The sequence below is a fragment of the Accipiter gentilis genome, chromosome 17 (assembly GCF_929443795.1).
Source record: "Accipiter gentilis chromosome 17, bAccGen1.1, whole genome shotgun sequence".
NCBI classification, from domain to species: domain Eukaryota; kingdom Metazoa; phylum Chordata; class Aves; order Accipitriformes; family Accipitridae; genus Astur; species Astur gentilis.
The window spans coordinates 21,681,779-21,699,376 of record NC_064896.1 but is presented as its reverse complement, the minus strand read 5'-3'; the positions used below and the strand labels follow the sequence as shown (position 1 = coordinate 21,699,376).

Below are 17,598 nucleotides of genomic sequence, written 5' to 3'. Positions count from 1 at the left end.
ATTACATTATATTACATTTATTAACAAGGGAGATTTCTGTTTTAACTGGCTGGTCTCAAAATTCATAGTTAATTGTGAAATTCAGTTTTAGTATTTTTTGGTTCCCTATAGTACCCAGTTCCAATAAATACTCTGGTGCCATTAGAAATTATATTGCATGTGTCTCTATTAAACAAAACGTTTCAAGATGTAAATCCTTAAAAACAGCAGTATATGTTTTGCTGAGGCCATCGCCCAAGAATTGGTTTGGGTCAATCCAACTATTTATATGATTTTGCATATCTAGCCTGTACAAAACTTTCTATAATCTAATTACATGAAACAAAATAGCACATCAAAGGAAAAAAGGTGAACTCTAGAGGCTCTTCACTAAGAAAAATTCACTTTCTTTTTTTCTTTGATGTTCTTTAATGAAGAATTTTAGCCCTCTCTGAAATGCTCAAGAAAATTTCTGTTCACTAGGCAAACGACACCTATCTATCTATGAGGTTTTAAATGTCGTGGCTCTAAAGCAAGTATCACTGAATAGCCAAATAACATTACCAAAGTATCAGCCACTTCATGTTTGTCATTGTGGATATGGAACATTCTCCTGTTAGCTGACTGTCTTTAATTTAGCCCAAGCTCATAATAAAGTGTTTGGTGGGATGATCAGTGACTGATGCGAGAGGAGCCTGGGGACGTCGGTCCAGCTTCTAGCGGCTGCACTCTCCATATGCGCAGCCATGAAGCATGAAAGCCAAAGACTGGGAGGGCAGGAAGAGCAACCTGTTACCTCCCCACAGGGTGCAACTCCAGGACTCTCCAGTTTGGATCTGCAGTATAGTGGTAAAGGCCTGAAGTGAAAAATACACGGCTACTGCCTAGTATCTCTGTGTTGTGCAGCTAAAAGCAAGGCTGTATCACTTGGGGCAGGAATATTTCCCCCCCAGTGCAGTCATTCCTTTTTTGCCTTTAATAGTTAGTGATTTGTTAAGGAGACAATGGAAACATCTTCAGTGCTTGATTCAGCTTTAGAAAAAAAGGGAGATTCTGAAAGACTTAACTATTAGACCCGTGTGTGGTAGACGAGAACTAAAGGGTTAAAAAAACTAATTGTGGGCAGCCATCAAGCAGCTGAGAGTAGCAAACAGACTGGACACAAACAGGTGATAAAAGGCGATAAGAGAGATGACAAAATTAAGAAAATAAAGAACACTGTTATAAAGATTTATAGATCAGCTAAAGCAGAGCAAAATAAATGATAACAAACACTGATAAAAAAGAAATGGGGCATCAGCCATATAAACACGCAGGAAACTTCAATGCTTCTGTATAGTACTATGACACTGTGTTGTTTACACCAGCATTGACCTTTTGCTCCCAAAGAAGTTTATTAACCATCTTGGTCTTTCTTTGTGTCGCTTTACTCATCAGGAGAAAGTTGTACAGGGTTGATTCTGATGAATGGCTTTTTCAGAAAGTCAAGTTATCCTTGACTAGATGCAGATGGCCTAGTAAAAAATGAATGCTGCCAGCAGACATTGTCTTTATCAGTAGTAAAAGTTCAGCAGGGACTAGACTTCCTCATCTCTGGCCAGAGAAACCCAGCCTTCTGTTTCAGCACCATATCACATATTGTCCTAATGAATTCTTGTAACACACTGCAGCCCAGATAAATATGCTTATATTAATGTTTTTTGGCAGTCTGGGGCATGGTACAGAATTGACACAAGTGTTTGGATTCTGCCTGCAGCAGACACTAGGAATTTACACAGCTAAGAAATACTAGACTGTTGTTAGGTTGTTTGTCCTGTGTGATGACCTTCAGTATTGCAAACTGCAGCTCATCCTCTCCAGACTGGCTTCACAAAGGGGAAGCCTGTAGCAAGCCACGCTGAAGTCCTGCAGCTCGGAGCAGGGTGAGGAGGCAGCTCAGTCACCCATCCATTCCCCAACAGTACCAAAACTAACTTGAGATTTGTATTTCAGACAGTCCAGTGGACCTTCACAAGGGCAATATCCACTGCAGGCTATTCAAATCCTGCTGCCACGTGACCTTTCCATTTTTTCGATTCTCTGTTAATTCTTCCTTCTAACAACAGAAACACACGTGTCCACACTTCTGAGGTAATAAGCAGCGAGTGACTTACAGCACACCTCTCTCCAGAGCATGAACCACCACCCTAGGCAGCCTCAAGAACCGTAGGAGCTTGGCCTTTGAAGAGTGCCCCAGGCAACCAGATTTTTAAAACCCTGTAATTCTCAATAGCTACCCAGATCCCCTTGGATAAATGCTGTCATTACAGTAACAGCACAATACTGTACTCAGGGTACTGAACTACATTTTGAGTTGCATTACATGATCGTCTTCAGCTCTGACTGCTGTTTTGTAAGTCCTGTAACTTTCTGGTGCAAGGTAGGAAATTCCTCCAGCTGCAGCGGGCGGCTTGGCTGCATTGGGTTCCCAGGAACGCAGCTGTGCTACAGCAAGCAGACCCTCTAGGCTGAGCCGTCTAGTGGCTGAGAGTGAAACAGCTCTCCTGCTCTAAATACAGGCCTTTGTTGGGCTGGAGTGCTTGCCATACAGGAGATAAAAACTTCTTTATTTGTCTTTACAGTGTACCTTTACTGTGCAGCTAGACCGATAACTTAACCTAAAAACCTCAGCGATACACTTAAAAATGTCAGAGACCTTCCTGGGAGGAAACACTAAGCAGACGTGATTATTGTACGAGTAGAGCACGTGCACAAGGACACACCATTTCCCAAGAAACTCTGGGGAAAGATTTTTTTCCGGGCAGTGAGGTTACTTTTTTTGTAATTATGTTTTTCAACATTTCATTCAAATGAATGGGAGTTCTGGAGCGTGACTCAGATGAGAATGAGCCATAAAAAGAAAAAGCCTGAGAATAAATACAGTTGTATTGCTCTCCTGCACCTCCGTACTACAGTGTCTCAGTGCTCTGGGTTGTTCTATAATCCTCTTGCACCAAGAGGGGTTTTTTGATGCTGGGGAAGGGCAACTAGTTTTATATTAGATTTATCCAGTCATTCAAGCCAGCATGATCAGCCACGTCTTTCCATTACTGTTCAGCCTATTTTTGCAGATTAAGATCTTGGTTCTGCCAGAGTTCATCAGAACACAACTAGCCTATTTCACATAAAAACCAGTGATATTCTAAAATTATATTTATACCTATGGGATAGGCATTTAGTCATCAGGAATAGAAAAGCCCCATGTGGGACTATACTTTCCCATTCAAGATTTTCAGTGCCTTTAAACACTTCTTTTTTACAGCCTCACCTGTGGCTTGCAACCTCTTCAGGGCAGAGTCTTCCAGCTACTTGGTGTTCCTACAGCACTTGGCACAAGATCTGTCTATGTTATGTGTGTCTTCTAGAAGAATACCATCTTTCAGATCATCCTCACTGCTCAGAGCCCTTTGAGGTGTCAAAGCTAACTTTCTTAGCAGTAGAGACTGGCATTTGTGTTTGGATTGCAATCCATATAGAAAACTGCATTTTATTTATTTGATGCTCTGGCTTACTTCCAGTGGCCATGCTGGTCTTGGTTTAGCTTGGTCTTGGTTACTGTGCTGGTGGAACCACACCTGCTTGTCAGTGCAGAGGTGGCCAAACCAAGCACTTAAGACTAGGCTTCATCATGCTGCTATTTGAAGCCACGGAAGTTCTGCCAGCTTTTTTTATGGGAATCGACACAGGCTGTGCTGACAACGTGAAAGTATGCAAAGCTTCGTACAAGCAGAGAAGAACATAACCTTTGTATATTTTGTCTTTGCCTCATTTGAATCATATTCTAGCCAACCCTGTTCTTTACTGTACTACAAGTAGTCTTTCATTAAAAAAAAAAAAAAAAAAAAAATTTCTTTCTGTTTTTTCTTTTCGTGTCTCTTTCTGTGCTTTGTATTGGTAACTTGTAAGAAGACAAGCTGCTTGGGTAGAAGTTCTTCAAAAACCTGCTTTTTAGCAAGTTTGTCAGGGCATCTCAGCAGTGAAACCAAGGGCAGCACTTCGGACCAGTGCATTGAGAGCACACCCATTTCGGTCTGCCAGGCTCATCTTCCTTTCAAACTGTTCTGGCAGTTTCCCTTCAACCCTCCCAGGACGCTGCTGACAGCCCTGGTAAGTCTCCCCCAAACACCAAGAGCCGCTCTGCTCCTCTGCTGAGCAACTGGGGCTCAGAGCACTCTCTGAGGCTATTGGCCCACCGTGCCTGTCCTCTGGGTTTATCTCAACTCTACCCCCGGTTTTGTCACTGTATCCTTCAATCCCCTCTCTCCCCATAAAAGTGTCTAGCTGTCTCTTAAACTCACTTTACCATTTGCTTCTTTGACCTCGCTTGGCAACTTATCCTTGTGTTTATTATTTGAGGTGGAATAGTTCTGGCTACATTCCTGGTTTTACTCTTAATTGTCTAATTTTTAGAATGGTGTCAGTGGGGTTGGGATTTGGGTTTGGGCTTTTTTTAACTCATTGCTCTTGTGACCAGGTCTTCTGTTTCATTAAGCTCCTTTGTGTCATCAGGACTTCCAATAACTAAAAGAATCCTAATGAATCTTTTATTGGATCTTCCCAAATAGTGCAGCTGGGCTTTCTTGTCCATTAGTGCCATTCTGGACTGCATACACTGCCTTTAATTACTTTTTTGTTAATTGGATGGGTGGGAGGGGGAAGGAGGATTTTCCCCAAGCAAGAAAGAGTTCCCCGACTAAAAAGCTGAGTGATTCTCCCTGCCCATACTTGCCCCAAGGGGAAGGTACAAACAGGGCTGAGCAGGACAGAGCAGTGGAAGTTGTTCACGTCCTCTGGCAGCAGACCTCTGCCTTCGTGTACCCACCTCACGCTAGGTCCAGGCAGCTCTGAGGTGTGGGGCTGCAGGCACCTTCTCGGAGCCCCTCGATCCACTCCAGAGCCTTGTCGGGCTTTTGGACAAGGTGCTGGGAGCAGCTTGCTTACCATGTTGGATTTGCTGTCAGGTCACACTGATGATGGGAAAAGATTGCACATGATGGGGTTTTCTCAGTGCCTGTCTGGGGAAAGGTAAGGAGGAAGAAACACTGATTTAAGGCACCTACCTGCATCTTCAGGAACTGTTCCCAATTGCTGTAAGGTTGCTTGGGTGGAGCAGTGAAGTGATTCCTACTGACATCCTGAAACAGATAGGCCTGGTTGGAGTGGCTTCTAAAATGAACAACCCATTTAACCCACCACGGAAAGAGAAGGAAAGAGCTATTTGCTTGCAAGTCCCCCCCTTTCCCTTACAAGAATCAGCACTCGTCTGAAGGATGCACTGCCTTCAGGTTGGTTGCCTAACTGCAGCAAGGTAACGCCTTTGTACCCCCTCTTCAGTCAGTACAGTCCATACCCTTAAAGACTACGACATGCACCAGAAGTAGATCATGTGGCTGCAATTCAGGCATGTTAGCCCTCATGTTTTCCTAAAGTAGAAGGGACACTTTGCTGGATTCACCTACCTTGAAAAAACTGGTGCAAGTGAATCCTTGAATCTCAGCTGACACCACTGGAGAGAGAAGAGATCACGTTCCCTTTCCTACGTAACACATCTTGTGCATCATGAAGTGACAAAAAAAAGTAGAAGTGTTATCTGCACAATTAACATTCTCCATTCTGGGGGGCTATGGAAGCTACAGGACAGGAATAGTGTGCCAATCACAGTAAGATACTAACCATCAGCCAAAATAACATCAGTCACTATTTTCAGTTTAAGAACAGAGGGCAGAGACATAAAAGACTTGCTCAATTAATCGTGGGATTGAAAATTTTCCAGAGAGCTAAGGATACTTGTAAGATATAATAGAGTACAGCCCCCTCATCTTTCATATGGAGGTCAAGCTCACAGAAACTCGGCCTGCTGAGCAGTTTCTGCTTGCCGCAAAATGAGGAATTGCAAGCTGCAAGAACCAGCATCTGGGGGCTGCTTCTGAGAAATTCATGTAGTAAAGCACTTCAATAAAGGTGGATTACCTTGCTGATAGAATCCTGAAAACAGGGAAATGAAAGGGAGAGACATAAAATGCCTCTCATGACAAAGACTGTAAAATAACTAGGAATAAAAAGAAAAAAAAAAATCTTGTAAACATTTACCATTGCCCTCACCGTACTCAGTGGGTTGGGGATGTAATGATCATCAAAGAGCAGAGTAGCAATAAGTACTTTCATTGAAAAAGTGGCGACAGCAAAAGCAAAAGGACATGCTCTGTCACTCATCAACCCACGCTTCATTTTTTGTAGCCATATACCATTATTATTTGGCATGCAATTCACTAAGCAGCAAAACCATGGCTGTAGTTGTTTACAGGTCACTGGAAGCATGGCCTGTGCTGCAGTGGAGTTTTGGTTGCATTTCACAAAAGATACTTTTATTTATGTTTGACTAATGCAGGCACAACTGGAGGCTGATTTTTCTTTTTTTGGCTTTTAGTATAAACACTTGTGGCAGCTCTCTATTTTAGGTGCAGACTGAAAAACAGATTGTTTTGTAGTTGCAGAAGAGGAGTGCTGGATAAATCAGAGTACATTGTTATTGCGACTGAACTTTTCTCTCAAGAAAACAAGGAGGAGTTGCTTTATTTTTTAATTCTGTGCAGTTTTATGTACACCATTCGTTCCAAGTATTTGATGTTTGCCACACTTGTTATGAGTTTCTCCAGAGAGGTGCTGTCTTTTGGCAGCAAAAGATAAAGTTGACTGATACAAATGAGTCACAGTACCCCAACAGTAATTAACAGTGATGCAATACCCATGCGAAAAAGAGGACTTGAAGAATTAACTGTTGAGTTTTCTTGACGATGCAGCTGCACTTTAAGAGAGAAAGCTCAACCCATCATAGAACTCCACTGTGTACATTAGAGAAAAAAGCTTGGCAAGATACATTAAAGATTTTTGCTAAAGAGATACAAATATTTTGCAAGGTCAAAGGGCATTGAGGCAGGCTGTACTTACTTCCAAAGAAAAGTAGGCAGTATGACAAAGGAACAGTATTTTTTTTATCTTCATTTTCACACTTCATCATCTAAGAAAGACTGTCTTTTTCAACCTGCTGAACTGATTTAAACCACCCCAACTCTAAGTTAACTTTTACTTAAAAGTCAGTCTATGACATCCTAATTTAAGAAGTTATCTGTGCCTATGGTTTCAGTGCAGTTCTACAGAAGGCCAGTACTGCTATGTATAAACTGGATTTTACTATTCTATAAAGTTCTTACACAAATCTTACGGGTCACAAGAAAATGAATAGTTTGGTAAGAAGATGAACAACTGAAGCAACTGCTTTATAGCGCAATATGAAACTTGACACTGTTTGCTGCTGCCAGTATGATTCCCAAGTGAGATGGATAAATTGTGGTCAAGACCTGGACAGGTTAACTAGTGGTCATCAGTGCTGGTGGTACCTTTATATACAAAAAAAAATTGGATACTATTGGACAGGGCATTTGAAATTTAATACCAGACATGAAACAAGACATCTGTTGGACTCTCATTTGTTTCTCTTTGAATGGGCTTTAATTGAAAGGTCAGTGAAAAATGCAGGTTACATTCTTAGTGTTATCAATAGTTTGGAACAGCAACAACATCAGAACAGTGATGCATCTAATATTTATACACTTTCTAATTTTAGATGTCTAAGAGCAATACATTATCAGATATATATATACACACAATTTCAAGCAATTAAAAGTAAATAATAAACCCCTCCTCCCAAAACCCTGAAACAATATATTTCCTTACACTAATAATGTCTTTTTCACATATACTTGACAAAGAGTCTTTTTAAGTTACTTATCTTAAGAGTAATCTGTTAATGGAGATCCTGGACCAGCCCCATTAAAAGTTCAGTTTTAAGTTTATACAGCTTGCTAGCCACATAACCAGTGTGGCTTTACATTGTAAACAAATCCCAAATGTCTACAATGATTGGAATTACTTTTGTGTAAAGGAGATCTATGTATCTCATGATAGAATAAATTTAAACCAATACATTAAGAAGAGAGAGAGAGAAGGAGAGAGTTAATTGACAAACAAAACAGTGTTGGGGGATCAATTATGTGATTATAAAAAACAAGTTAACTTAATGGTGTAAGATTCTTATTTTCTGTACAGAGAGGCTCTGGTTCATCTAGCTTTAGCTGCTCTAGAAATACATCCTTTAAAAAAAGGTTTGATTTGTGAAATTCAAAAGCAGAGCTTCCAACTTTAAAAGCTTGCCCTTTGGCAGTATGAATACAAAGTTTATCAAAAGTATCTCAGGTGATTGTTCCATCTCATTTTGTGAGGATAGCTGTACTAGCATTTGGAAACCTCAGCATATGCACGCATGAATTAAGTGTAAAGCTTACCTTCAACAGGGAGGAATCACCCTACCCACTGCAGGACTTAAAAAGGTACAATTCGTACCTAGAAAAGTTCAAGTGAAAACAAAACCAGGAAACTGGAGACAGACGTGAAAGGTAAGCATAGTTTATAGAAATCTTGAAACTGTGGCAATCTTGCTTACTTTTTAACAGAATTACAGATAAAAATCTATTGAACTTATTGAATAGGAACTTGTGTAAATCCAAATGGAAGACAAGGCTGAGCAGAATCCTACGGTTTAGTTAACTTGTGTCAAATGGGATGCGAAGACAGTTGCAGCTTTCTGACAGAGGTGATCGAAGATGGCTGATAAGTTTGCAGTAGCTCATAATGTCCCATCTGGTTTATTTACTTGTTTGAACTGTCTAAAGGGCCAACTGCAGTTTAGTCATGTTCCTCTGGTGCATGTTGTGATGACGAACTAATTCATCAGACCTGGCAAATTTTTTTTGACAGCTGGGCCACCGGCAACTGAAAGGCTTTTCACCTGTTAACAAAACACCCTGTTATTAACTGGGTATACAGCTTGCCTGAGTCACTGCTATTTGTTTTCTTTCTGCAGGGCTGTGAGGAGCTAGGCAGAGCCCCTGTCAGGAGGAAAGGCATCCCGGGCTGTCCTGAGAGAATGTGGGAGTGCCCCCAATTCCTGCTCACATCAGCGCTCAGTGCTTTCCTACATCTCCCTCAGCTGAACTTCAACAACAGCCTTTTCAGATGACGTAGAACATTTTGCAATGGTTCGCTCCTGAAGACAGGCCCCTAATGAACACCGTGTTGCCATGTCTATGCTACTCTCAGCTCTCGAACGAACTGGTTTAAAAGTCACTCTGGCATTCGCACAAGCTTCAGTCACACCTTGGACTGTGGCGCAGACTTACTGTTAGTCACTGTGAAAATTGTCAGTGACTATGTAGAGCTTGACCTCAAGTCAAGGAGAGTTTTCCCAGCTAGTTCAATAAGTTTTGGCTGAGGTTCTTTGAAACTGGTGAGTGTAAGTGAATATGGTAGAAACAACAGAGTTCAGCACAAAGCCTGCTGAGCTAGACTGGAAGTTTCCCACTACTGTCTAAATAAAGTAGATTCACATCTACGGGAGATGTTAAAGGCTCAAAATATTCAGTATTTTTCTAGCATTCCCCTGAGCATAATATTCACTAAAAATTACCCCAAGCAAAGCACATTCAATTTTAACAACAAAAGCCATCACCTTTTTACAGTTTAATCTAGTCTCTTGATTTTCTACAATGTTTAAGTGGAATTTCAGACCATGTTTCTGATGCCACAAGAATGCTGATGGAATGCTTTCATTAGCTCAGAGCAGTGCCCAGTGACACATGGTTCTTTTAGAACTGCATTTTCTTTTTTTCCCCAAAAAGAAAATGCAGTATTTTAAAGTAGGTTCAGCTCTGGGGCTGGGCTCTTCAGTGCTGTCTACATACCTCGTACTCTCCAACTCAAGACACACTGGGGTGGTACAAGCTCACCCTGACATCTTCTCCTCTTCCTTGCCTCACACTTTGTGCATTTCGCAAACATCCAAATTCAGGCAAAAGGGGATCTGGGATTGGCATAAATGTGTATTTCTGTTTGCAAAATCTGGCGCAATATATTTAAGGGGAGCTGGTGTTTAAAATCCACTTCACCCACTTAACATACATGCTGGCAAAAGCATCGACTATCCCACAGAAGGGCATAAAACAGTATGGGACAGAATCGATCTGGTCAGAGCTACCGTTAAAAATCACAGATTATAAAAAAGTGGTCTTCTTTCATCTCAGCAGCATTAGCAAAACCATCCGGTGAACTGATGTGAGTTATTGTTTACTGAACCACCACAGTAAAAGCAGCACAGTTTTGCTGTTTCACAAGCAATTCTGGTTGTCCTCTCACAACAGGGGACAGCAATCTCTATTAGTTCCGTGCTGGGCACAAATTACTTTGTACAGCTTCACTGTACAGATATCAGAAATCACATTTCCATTGCTAATAATGTGTATAGATGTATGGAGCTTTCCTTTGATTCATTTTTTTGCATTCTACAGCAAAGACTGCTGTCACAACTTGTGGAGACAAACCCCCCTAAATTTGTAGCTTAACAAATAGTTTGGCAGTTGACTTAAACTTAGGATGGAATTAGATGGAAGACACCTGGGCTTTGCTTCATCAAGATTTAACATGGAGCAAGTTAACTTAAGCTAGGTGTTTTGCTGCAAAATTTAGGGGATACAAGAAAGAGAGAGGAATGAACCTACAGGGCGAGATGGAGATGAAAGATCGCCACCCACCACTCGTGCTCATTTCCCTCAGGATATGTGCATTTCAGTCAAAGGAGCATGACACAACCAAAACCACTGACAGGAGCATCATCACAGCAGCACGCAGCTGGGCTGCAGAACTCCCACAGAACCTGAGCCAGTGGCAGGCAGAAAACCCACGCAAAGGTTTGTGCTATGAGGTTATCAGTGCTCAAGTGAGACTGCTTTCACCAATGAATGCAGCGTGGGCTTGGATCACATAGAGCAAGGAAGAACTAGAATGGGCAGATGAGTTTCACTAGAAACAAGAGAGCAAGTTCTTCACTGATTTAGCAAATCTGGGGTAAAAAATTACTAGAGTCATGAAAGTCTTGAATTGGCAGATCAGTTAGCAATGAAATGAGATAGGGAATGTAGTTGATCCTGGCTTGCTAGCATGTGACAACTGCTTGCCATTTTGTCTCTACCAGAATGTTACATCTTGCTGATTAAGAAAATATCTTTCTTTATGCAAATGCACACAGACCCAGGCCCTGCAACTCATCATGAGACTATGGGGAGAACCCAGGAACACAGCCGTGCCCTTTACCACTTGCAGATTGCAAGTGCAGATATGGCCATTACTTGAAGCATTTATGTGGCCAGTGCCACAGAAAATGCCACTGTTCTCAGGTGAATCATTTCCTTTATTAAAATTTCTCTTTTATTTTTTAAAGTCTTAAATACGTGTTTTTATGTTCCAGAAGAGAAAAAAGAATCCTTAGCAGGGAGAAAAAGATTTTCAGGCCCCTTCTCCATCTGTGCAGAGACTGAATTTAAAAAGTTAACACCAGTATAGAAACACTGTGACATCTAGTAACATGTAAAAGTGCTCAGTAAACAATTATTTGATAAAAGTATTGCATACATAGTGGAAGGGAACAGAAAATGTCAGTTCATAGGAATAATTCTAAAACTTAAAACTAAAATATAGAGCCTGCTGCAGTTGCTCCTTAATGGTGTTTACATTTACATGAGGGCAGAGTAGACTAAAATGGACTCCTATTTTTTACCCTGTATTTATATGAAATACTATGGTTTCTACAAAAAGGTCTTTGAATATTTGAGTAAGCTTTTACTTTAGTGTCTGTCAGTGTGAGTTTGCAAAAGGCACTCCTTTTATCTTCTGGAGAGATTACAGTACAAACAGCAACAGCAAGAGCTTTGCCGTGCTATCCTGCATTAGGCTCAACTGACACTTAGGAGAAGCATGAGTAGGCATGAATACTTTAGATTACAGACCTTCAGCTGAAGCTAGAAATAAAATTTCTATCTTGTAGGGTTTCTTCAGTAAAGGCAGTAGATCAACTTGACATTTGTGGGCTGAGACCATGATTTTCATTTCATAATATCTGACAAAATATATTTTGCCAAGCTGAAATTTCTTTAAACATGACGGAAGAAAGCGTAGATTCCAAAATCACCTAAATCCCTTTGTGAAAAGCAGCTATGACACTTGGGGAATGTAGTCACACTGAAAAATCAGCACACTTTGAAATTCCTTCTGTTGTTTTGAATATTTAACTCCTGGTTAAGAGACTTTCTAATCATGTCATTTACAACAACATTAATTTAAACTTAAAAAAATAATGAAATATAAATGTGAAGAAAAGTTTACGCACTTGTTTTACCTGTATGAGTCCTGGTATGAGTCTTCAGATGATCGGATCTGGAGAACTTTCTCTGACAGGTTTTACACTGGAAAGGCTTCACACCTGAAGAGACAAAAAAAACCCTATTCTTATATCCCAACACCTTTTGGAAGGGTGAATGAAATCAGCTATTTCTGAATTTTCAAAAGCCTGGATTTTTTTGTACACCAGAAAATGGTGTATGCACAGAAAACAACATGCTGAATGTGGACTGAACTCACAAGTGGTTTTGGCTGTCTTGGAACATTTCACCCAGTAAATGATTCACAGGTCTAGCTAGGACCCAGACCCATTCACGACTGCTGGTGCCCTCTCCACTGTATGTGAACTGCTGTACACTTTCCAGGCTGCTTTTGCAATCCAACCAGCCAGATCTTTGACGTGTCTTTCCTTGCTGCTCCTAGAATCCCTTCGTTGGCAGAAATCTAAGTCTAAGTGGTTTGCTGAATTAGGATCTTAAGCATTACAGCTGGTGTGACTTTTCCTGCTCTGTTTCTGCTTTCCACATATAAGTGCGCAGTAATTCCACCAGCTTTTCAGGTTATGCACCTGCAGCATTCACCTATTAGCATTGCCTCACAAACATTAGAATACCAACAGTAGTGTTTATCAGGTTACTCACTGGCAACTTTTTCTTGAAGAACTGTTTGGTTTTTAAAAATAGTATACTCCCTATATTGGGGATACAGTATAGAGCAGTTTCAGTAAGAAAGCTGTTTCAAAAGGTGATGGCAGGATGAAAGGGTCACTTACACAACCACAGTAGTGCTGAAATGCCAATAAAAAAACTCAGCTACAGTCCTCTCCTAAAGCTAACTTCAATAATTTGGCACTGGGTATTGTGTATAAGCAGACATGATATCAGAAAAAAAGAAGTTTAGAAGTACACTTTTTGGATCGCAATTCACATATAAAGATGAACTCTAATGAGTAGAGATATGTCATCAACAAACCTGTGTGTCGTCTTTGGTGCCGTTTGAGTTGGTCTGAACGAGAAAATCTTCGTTCACAGTCCTTAAAATCACACTGATAAGGTTTTTCACCTGTAAAGGATAAACAGTTTATCAGAAAACGGGGCTAAATGAGGGAATACCTCAACTAGAATCGGAAGATGAAACATGTTACACTAAAAGACTTAAGACTCCTCTCCTGTCTAAAGCAGTCAAGTGGTACACCGGGACTCATTTGCTGTAAAACCATACAAATGTGTTGGAAGCAGTGGGGAAAGGCTGGCATAATTCTACTGCATTGACACTGATATTGAATCTGCTCATTCTAAAAAAATAGCTCATTAGGATAAAGCTACAGAATATTTCAGGATGCATGAAATATTTTTATCATTTTTTGCTGGAAAAGAACAGAAATCTCTTGGTTTATATTTCTCTGAAAACCATATTAAGCCTTTTCCACCTGTTTCAGTAATATCTAATTTGTACAAGGGAACAACTTGCAGTTTGCTCTAAATTGGATTCAAAGCAAAAACTAAACAAATTATATCCATGTAGGTGGCAATTTTAACCACACTAAATGAATTAAAAGAAATTGAGCAAAATCCAACCACAGAAAAATACATATTCTTCCCCAAAACAAAAAATTATGTTTCTTCCATAAAGCACCATTAAATAGAATTTCTCACATAGCTGCACACTTCCCACAGGCAAGCATATGAATTATTGCAAAGCCTCATGTAAATATAAACTCTTCCTCCACCTCCCATACAGTTCAGCAGAGATCCTCAGGATGGGTTTTCTCTGCAACGAAAAGTAAGACTCTGACTTTTTTTAAAAATTAAATCCCTACAAGCTAGAGTCTCAAATGAACATGGTTTTTAATGCAAAGGACTTCACCAACCACATAAACACGCAAAAAGAAATGCAGCAATCAAGGAGCTTGAGGAAAGAAAGAGATGCTGCTGGCATGTAGCATACCACAGAGTTGGTGAAATTTGGCCAACACCAAAAGAAACCCCAAATCCTTAAGCTGTCACAGGAGGAGCTGTATGATCTTTCACATCTGATGCCATCTGGTCTAAGGCCCCTTTGCACAACACTGGAATCCTGCAAAAGCCTCAGATATAACTACATTTATACCTATTTAAAGTCTGGTTACAGTGCCGCAGCCCTGCACAGAGGCCTCAGCACAAGAAGTGATGAAACGACTCTCACTGCAAAGCTGGGAGGATCCTGGGTTTTATCTGGAAGGTACACATGAGACCAGCTGGGACCTGCTTTGTCTACTGTGGAAAGCTGAGATGTAAAACAAAGGGCCAGCAGGAAGGACCTAAAGAAAAACATCAGCTGAAGTGGGCAGTGGGTTTAATTTCTCTGGGTGTACTTTTAAACACATATCACTTTCATAAATCTTTACTGCAAGTGTCTGCATTTCTGATTTTATTATGATGAGGAAATGTATTCTGGTTGTACTGGTATTCTAGTTTAGTTTAAAGCAGAAGCCTTCTGATCTAGATGACACTGTGTAAGTAGCATATTAAGGAGAGCATTCCGAATTCATACCGGTGTAGCTAAGATCAAAATTTTACAAAAGCAACTAAATCTGCAAGAACAAGCTAACTTCCTGTGACAGTCACCCAAAGGAGTTTACTGATTCTCAAACCTAGGTGTGGACAATTTCCATGTCTGCTGTGCTTAATTTATTAGCATAAGGGATTAAAGTTGCCACAGGTGTTTGAAATAGTTCCGTACACTTTGACCGCAAGGACTCCCTGGGGGGTGCCTGCTCTTCAGAAACCACTTACTTCCAAGGAATTCAGTCCTTTGGCAGATTTAAGGGGGTGAATGTCAGCAGAGCAGAATGCAGTGACAGGATGATTGTCTGCTAATTGCAATGTAAACGCAGAAGATGGTTAAGGAGGTATTTGAATAAAACAGTATAGCAGGTCTGATGGCATGCACATGAAAGTATTTCTCTAAATACTTTGAAATATAATCTTGATTAAATTAAGGACAAATTTAACCAATGCATATATTAAAGGAATCAATCCAAGATGCTTACACAGAGGTATGATGACGCTGCTTAGAAAACAAAAAAGCAAACAAACAAAAAGGGGCACAATATTTGGACAGAAATCCTAATTTCCCTTTCCTTGTACATCTTCCACGTCAGCTAGCGCCAAGCAAAATGCCTGCCAAAGCCAACTGCCACATACCTGTTAACTCCTGTAAGTTTTATCAGAACAGAACAACAGAAATGTCCCAGCTTAGAAAAAGTCTGCTAGTACCTCATTAAATCACTATACCGAGGGGGGTTAGAGCAGTGTCTAGTTTCCCCAGGCCTATTAAAGCCTCGCCAGTAAAAGGCTAAAGTCCCTTATGTATGAAAAATATCCCATAATGCTGTCACCTTCCTATGTGACCACATACAATTTCAAAACAAAACAGGAGATGAAGCTGAAGCTTCACCAGTCCTTCCACCTGTGACTCAGAGACTTCCATGATTATTTACATTTCATTACTGAAAGAGGGCACACAAAAGAAAGGCTAAACTTAGTGCATAATGAAATAGTCAAGATGAGAGAGGATAGAGGGAATAGCAGTTCTTTAATATTTAGGAAAATATTTAGAAAAAATAAAGCTCAATAATTGCAGAACAAGTATGGATCAGCCTTTGCACGTATCGCAATAAAAGCTTCTAATCAAATAAACCTATTTGCTAAAAAATAGTTGACTTAAACTAGAGGAAGCATCCACATTTTCTCTGGAGCAAATTCATTTGCCCAGAGGCATGGGAAAACAGAAACTCCTACCACTGTAGCAGTTGCACAAAATATTCATCGCATTTAATTAAGGACTACTGCAAGAGCAAAAGCCCGCCACTAACAAGAAAATGTGAGGAGAGGAGGCTGATTTTGAAACCAGAGACTGCAAGTCTGAATGAGAATCTGAAGGCTTGTCTATACTCCCTTCACCAATTTAAACCCCTTTCTTGTATAGCCACTTAATCAAATGAGCACAACCCCATAATCACAACTTTGCCTCACTAATATAACATTTTTCTATTCAATATCATTTGCTTTAGCAAACTTAGATAAAAAGTATGGTTTTTTATTTAGGAGGGAGCCTTTATAGGTAACTTTTCTGTCATCTTCACACCGTAGTTCAGGTGTGAGATGTCATTACTGTTTTGAAACTGACCTTGTATTTTAAATACGTAAGTATTCTTATTTTATGCCATAGAAATGAAAGCCTAAAAGCAGTCCATGCTGGGTGAGGCCAAAGGTCCATCCAGCCCAGCAGTCTCCCACATGGCTCACCAAAGATGCCTGCAGGAGAGCAGAAGATAGCCAAGATGCAGCAGTACTTTCCCTGGACACTCTCCTAGTATCCAGCAGTTCATGAGTTAGCAACTTTCTAAACCAAAGGTGGCTTTCTATTTAACACTTGTTAATAGAGTTTCTCTCTATTCATTTGTCCAGTTATTTTCTGAAGCCACCTAAGCTTTCAGCTTCCATAGTACTCTGCAGAATGGTATTGCACGGCTTAAGTATGAAGGTCAGTATTTCCAAGTAATATTAATGAGTGCTATCCTAGAAGTTAGCACACTAGACTCTTCAGAGAAGAGCCTGTGCAGTTCCCAGCTCAGGCACAATTACACCCATTTATCAATTTATCATGTCTGTATGTAGAGGACATAGCTTTGTCTTTCAAAGGTGGTGTAATGATGAACTGCACTCATGACTGTAAAGCATTTAGCAGCACGGTGGCACATGCCATAGTGAAAGGATATTTGCTTTCATCCAAGCAAAATCACTGTTAAGATAATTAGCACAAAAATCATTATTAGACTGCATTACTTACATCCCCCAGACCCTCAGAAATTCACCACCAAGACCTGAGTCCCCTACCACATAAAGGACAACCTTCCTGATTTACAGAGTCTCACACTTCATTGTAGAAGCTCATACCTGCAGTTGAGCCTATTTAGGCTGAAGAATATCCCTGGCAAACAGGCAGAGGATATTTTCTCTGCAAAGACACTCAGCTTTCCATTAGGATAAATCCAGTTTTTTCCAATGTGTGGCACTGAACCCAAAGGGTGTCTGGCAAGAATGCTGATGTTTCCATCATAAATGAAATGTATGGAGGTCTAGGCATCAATTTGTTTCTGCAAAGAAGTCTCTGAAGTCTGACACAGGATGACAACTCACATTATTTGCTGTACTGTTGAAAAGTTTTATGTATGTTTTGCATTTCCTTTCAGAGGCCTATCTACTGCAGCAAAATACACCAAGATAAGAAAAAAAGGGTTTTGGCTGTACG

General features: G+C 40.4%; 1 protein-coding gene across 7 annotated transcripts in view; it reads right to left on the bottom strand.

The window, feature by feature from the left end:
• Nucleotides 1–7,389: 7,389 nt before the first annotated feature.
• The window catches only part of WT1 (WT1 transcription factor), a 36,240-nt gene continuing 26,031 nt past the window's right edge, over nt 7,390–17,598 (bottom strand). For 2 of the 7 annotated variants that reach the window (XM_049820031.1, XM_049820035.1), the window contains 3 exons: nt 13,276–13,365; nt 12,293–12,385; nt 7,929–8,863 (listed from right to left, as the gene is read on the bottom strand). In XM_049820031.1, coding sequence (XP_049675988.1) covers nt 8,742–8,863; nt 12,293–12,385; nt 13,276–13,365 — 305 coding nt within the window. In that variant the 3' untranslated portion in view covers nt 7,929–8,741. Of the gene's footprint in view, nt 7,416–7,928; nt 8,864–12,292; nt 12,386–13,275; nt 13,366–17,598 lie in introns of those variants that run through there. The other 5 variants (XM_049820032.1, XM_049820033.1, XM_049820030.1 and 2 more) reach the window with 5 other exon arrangements.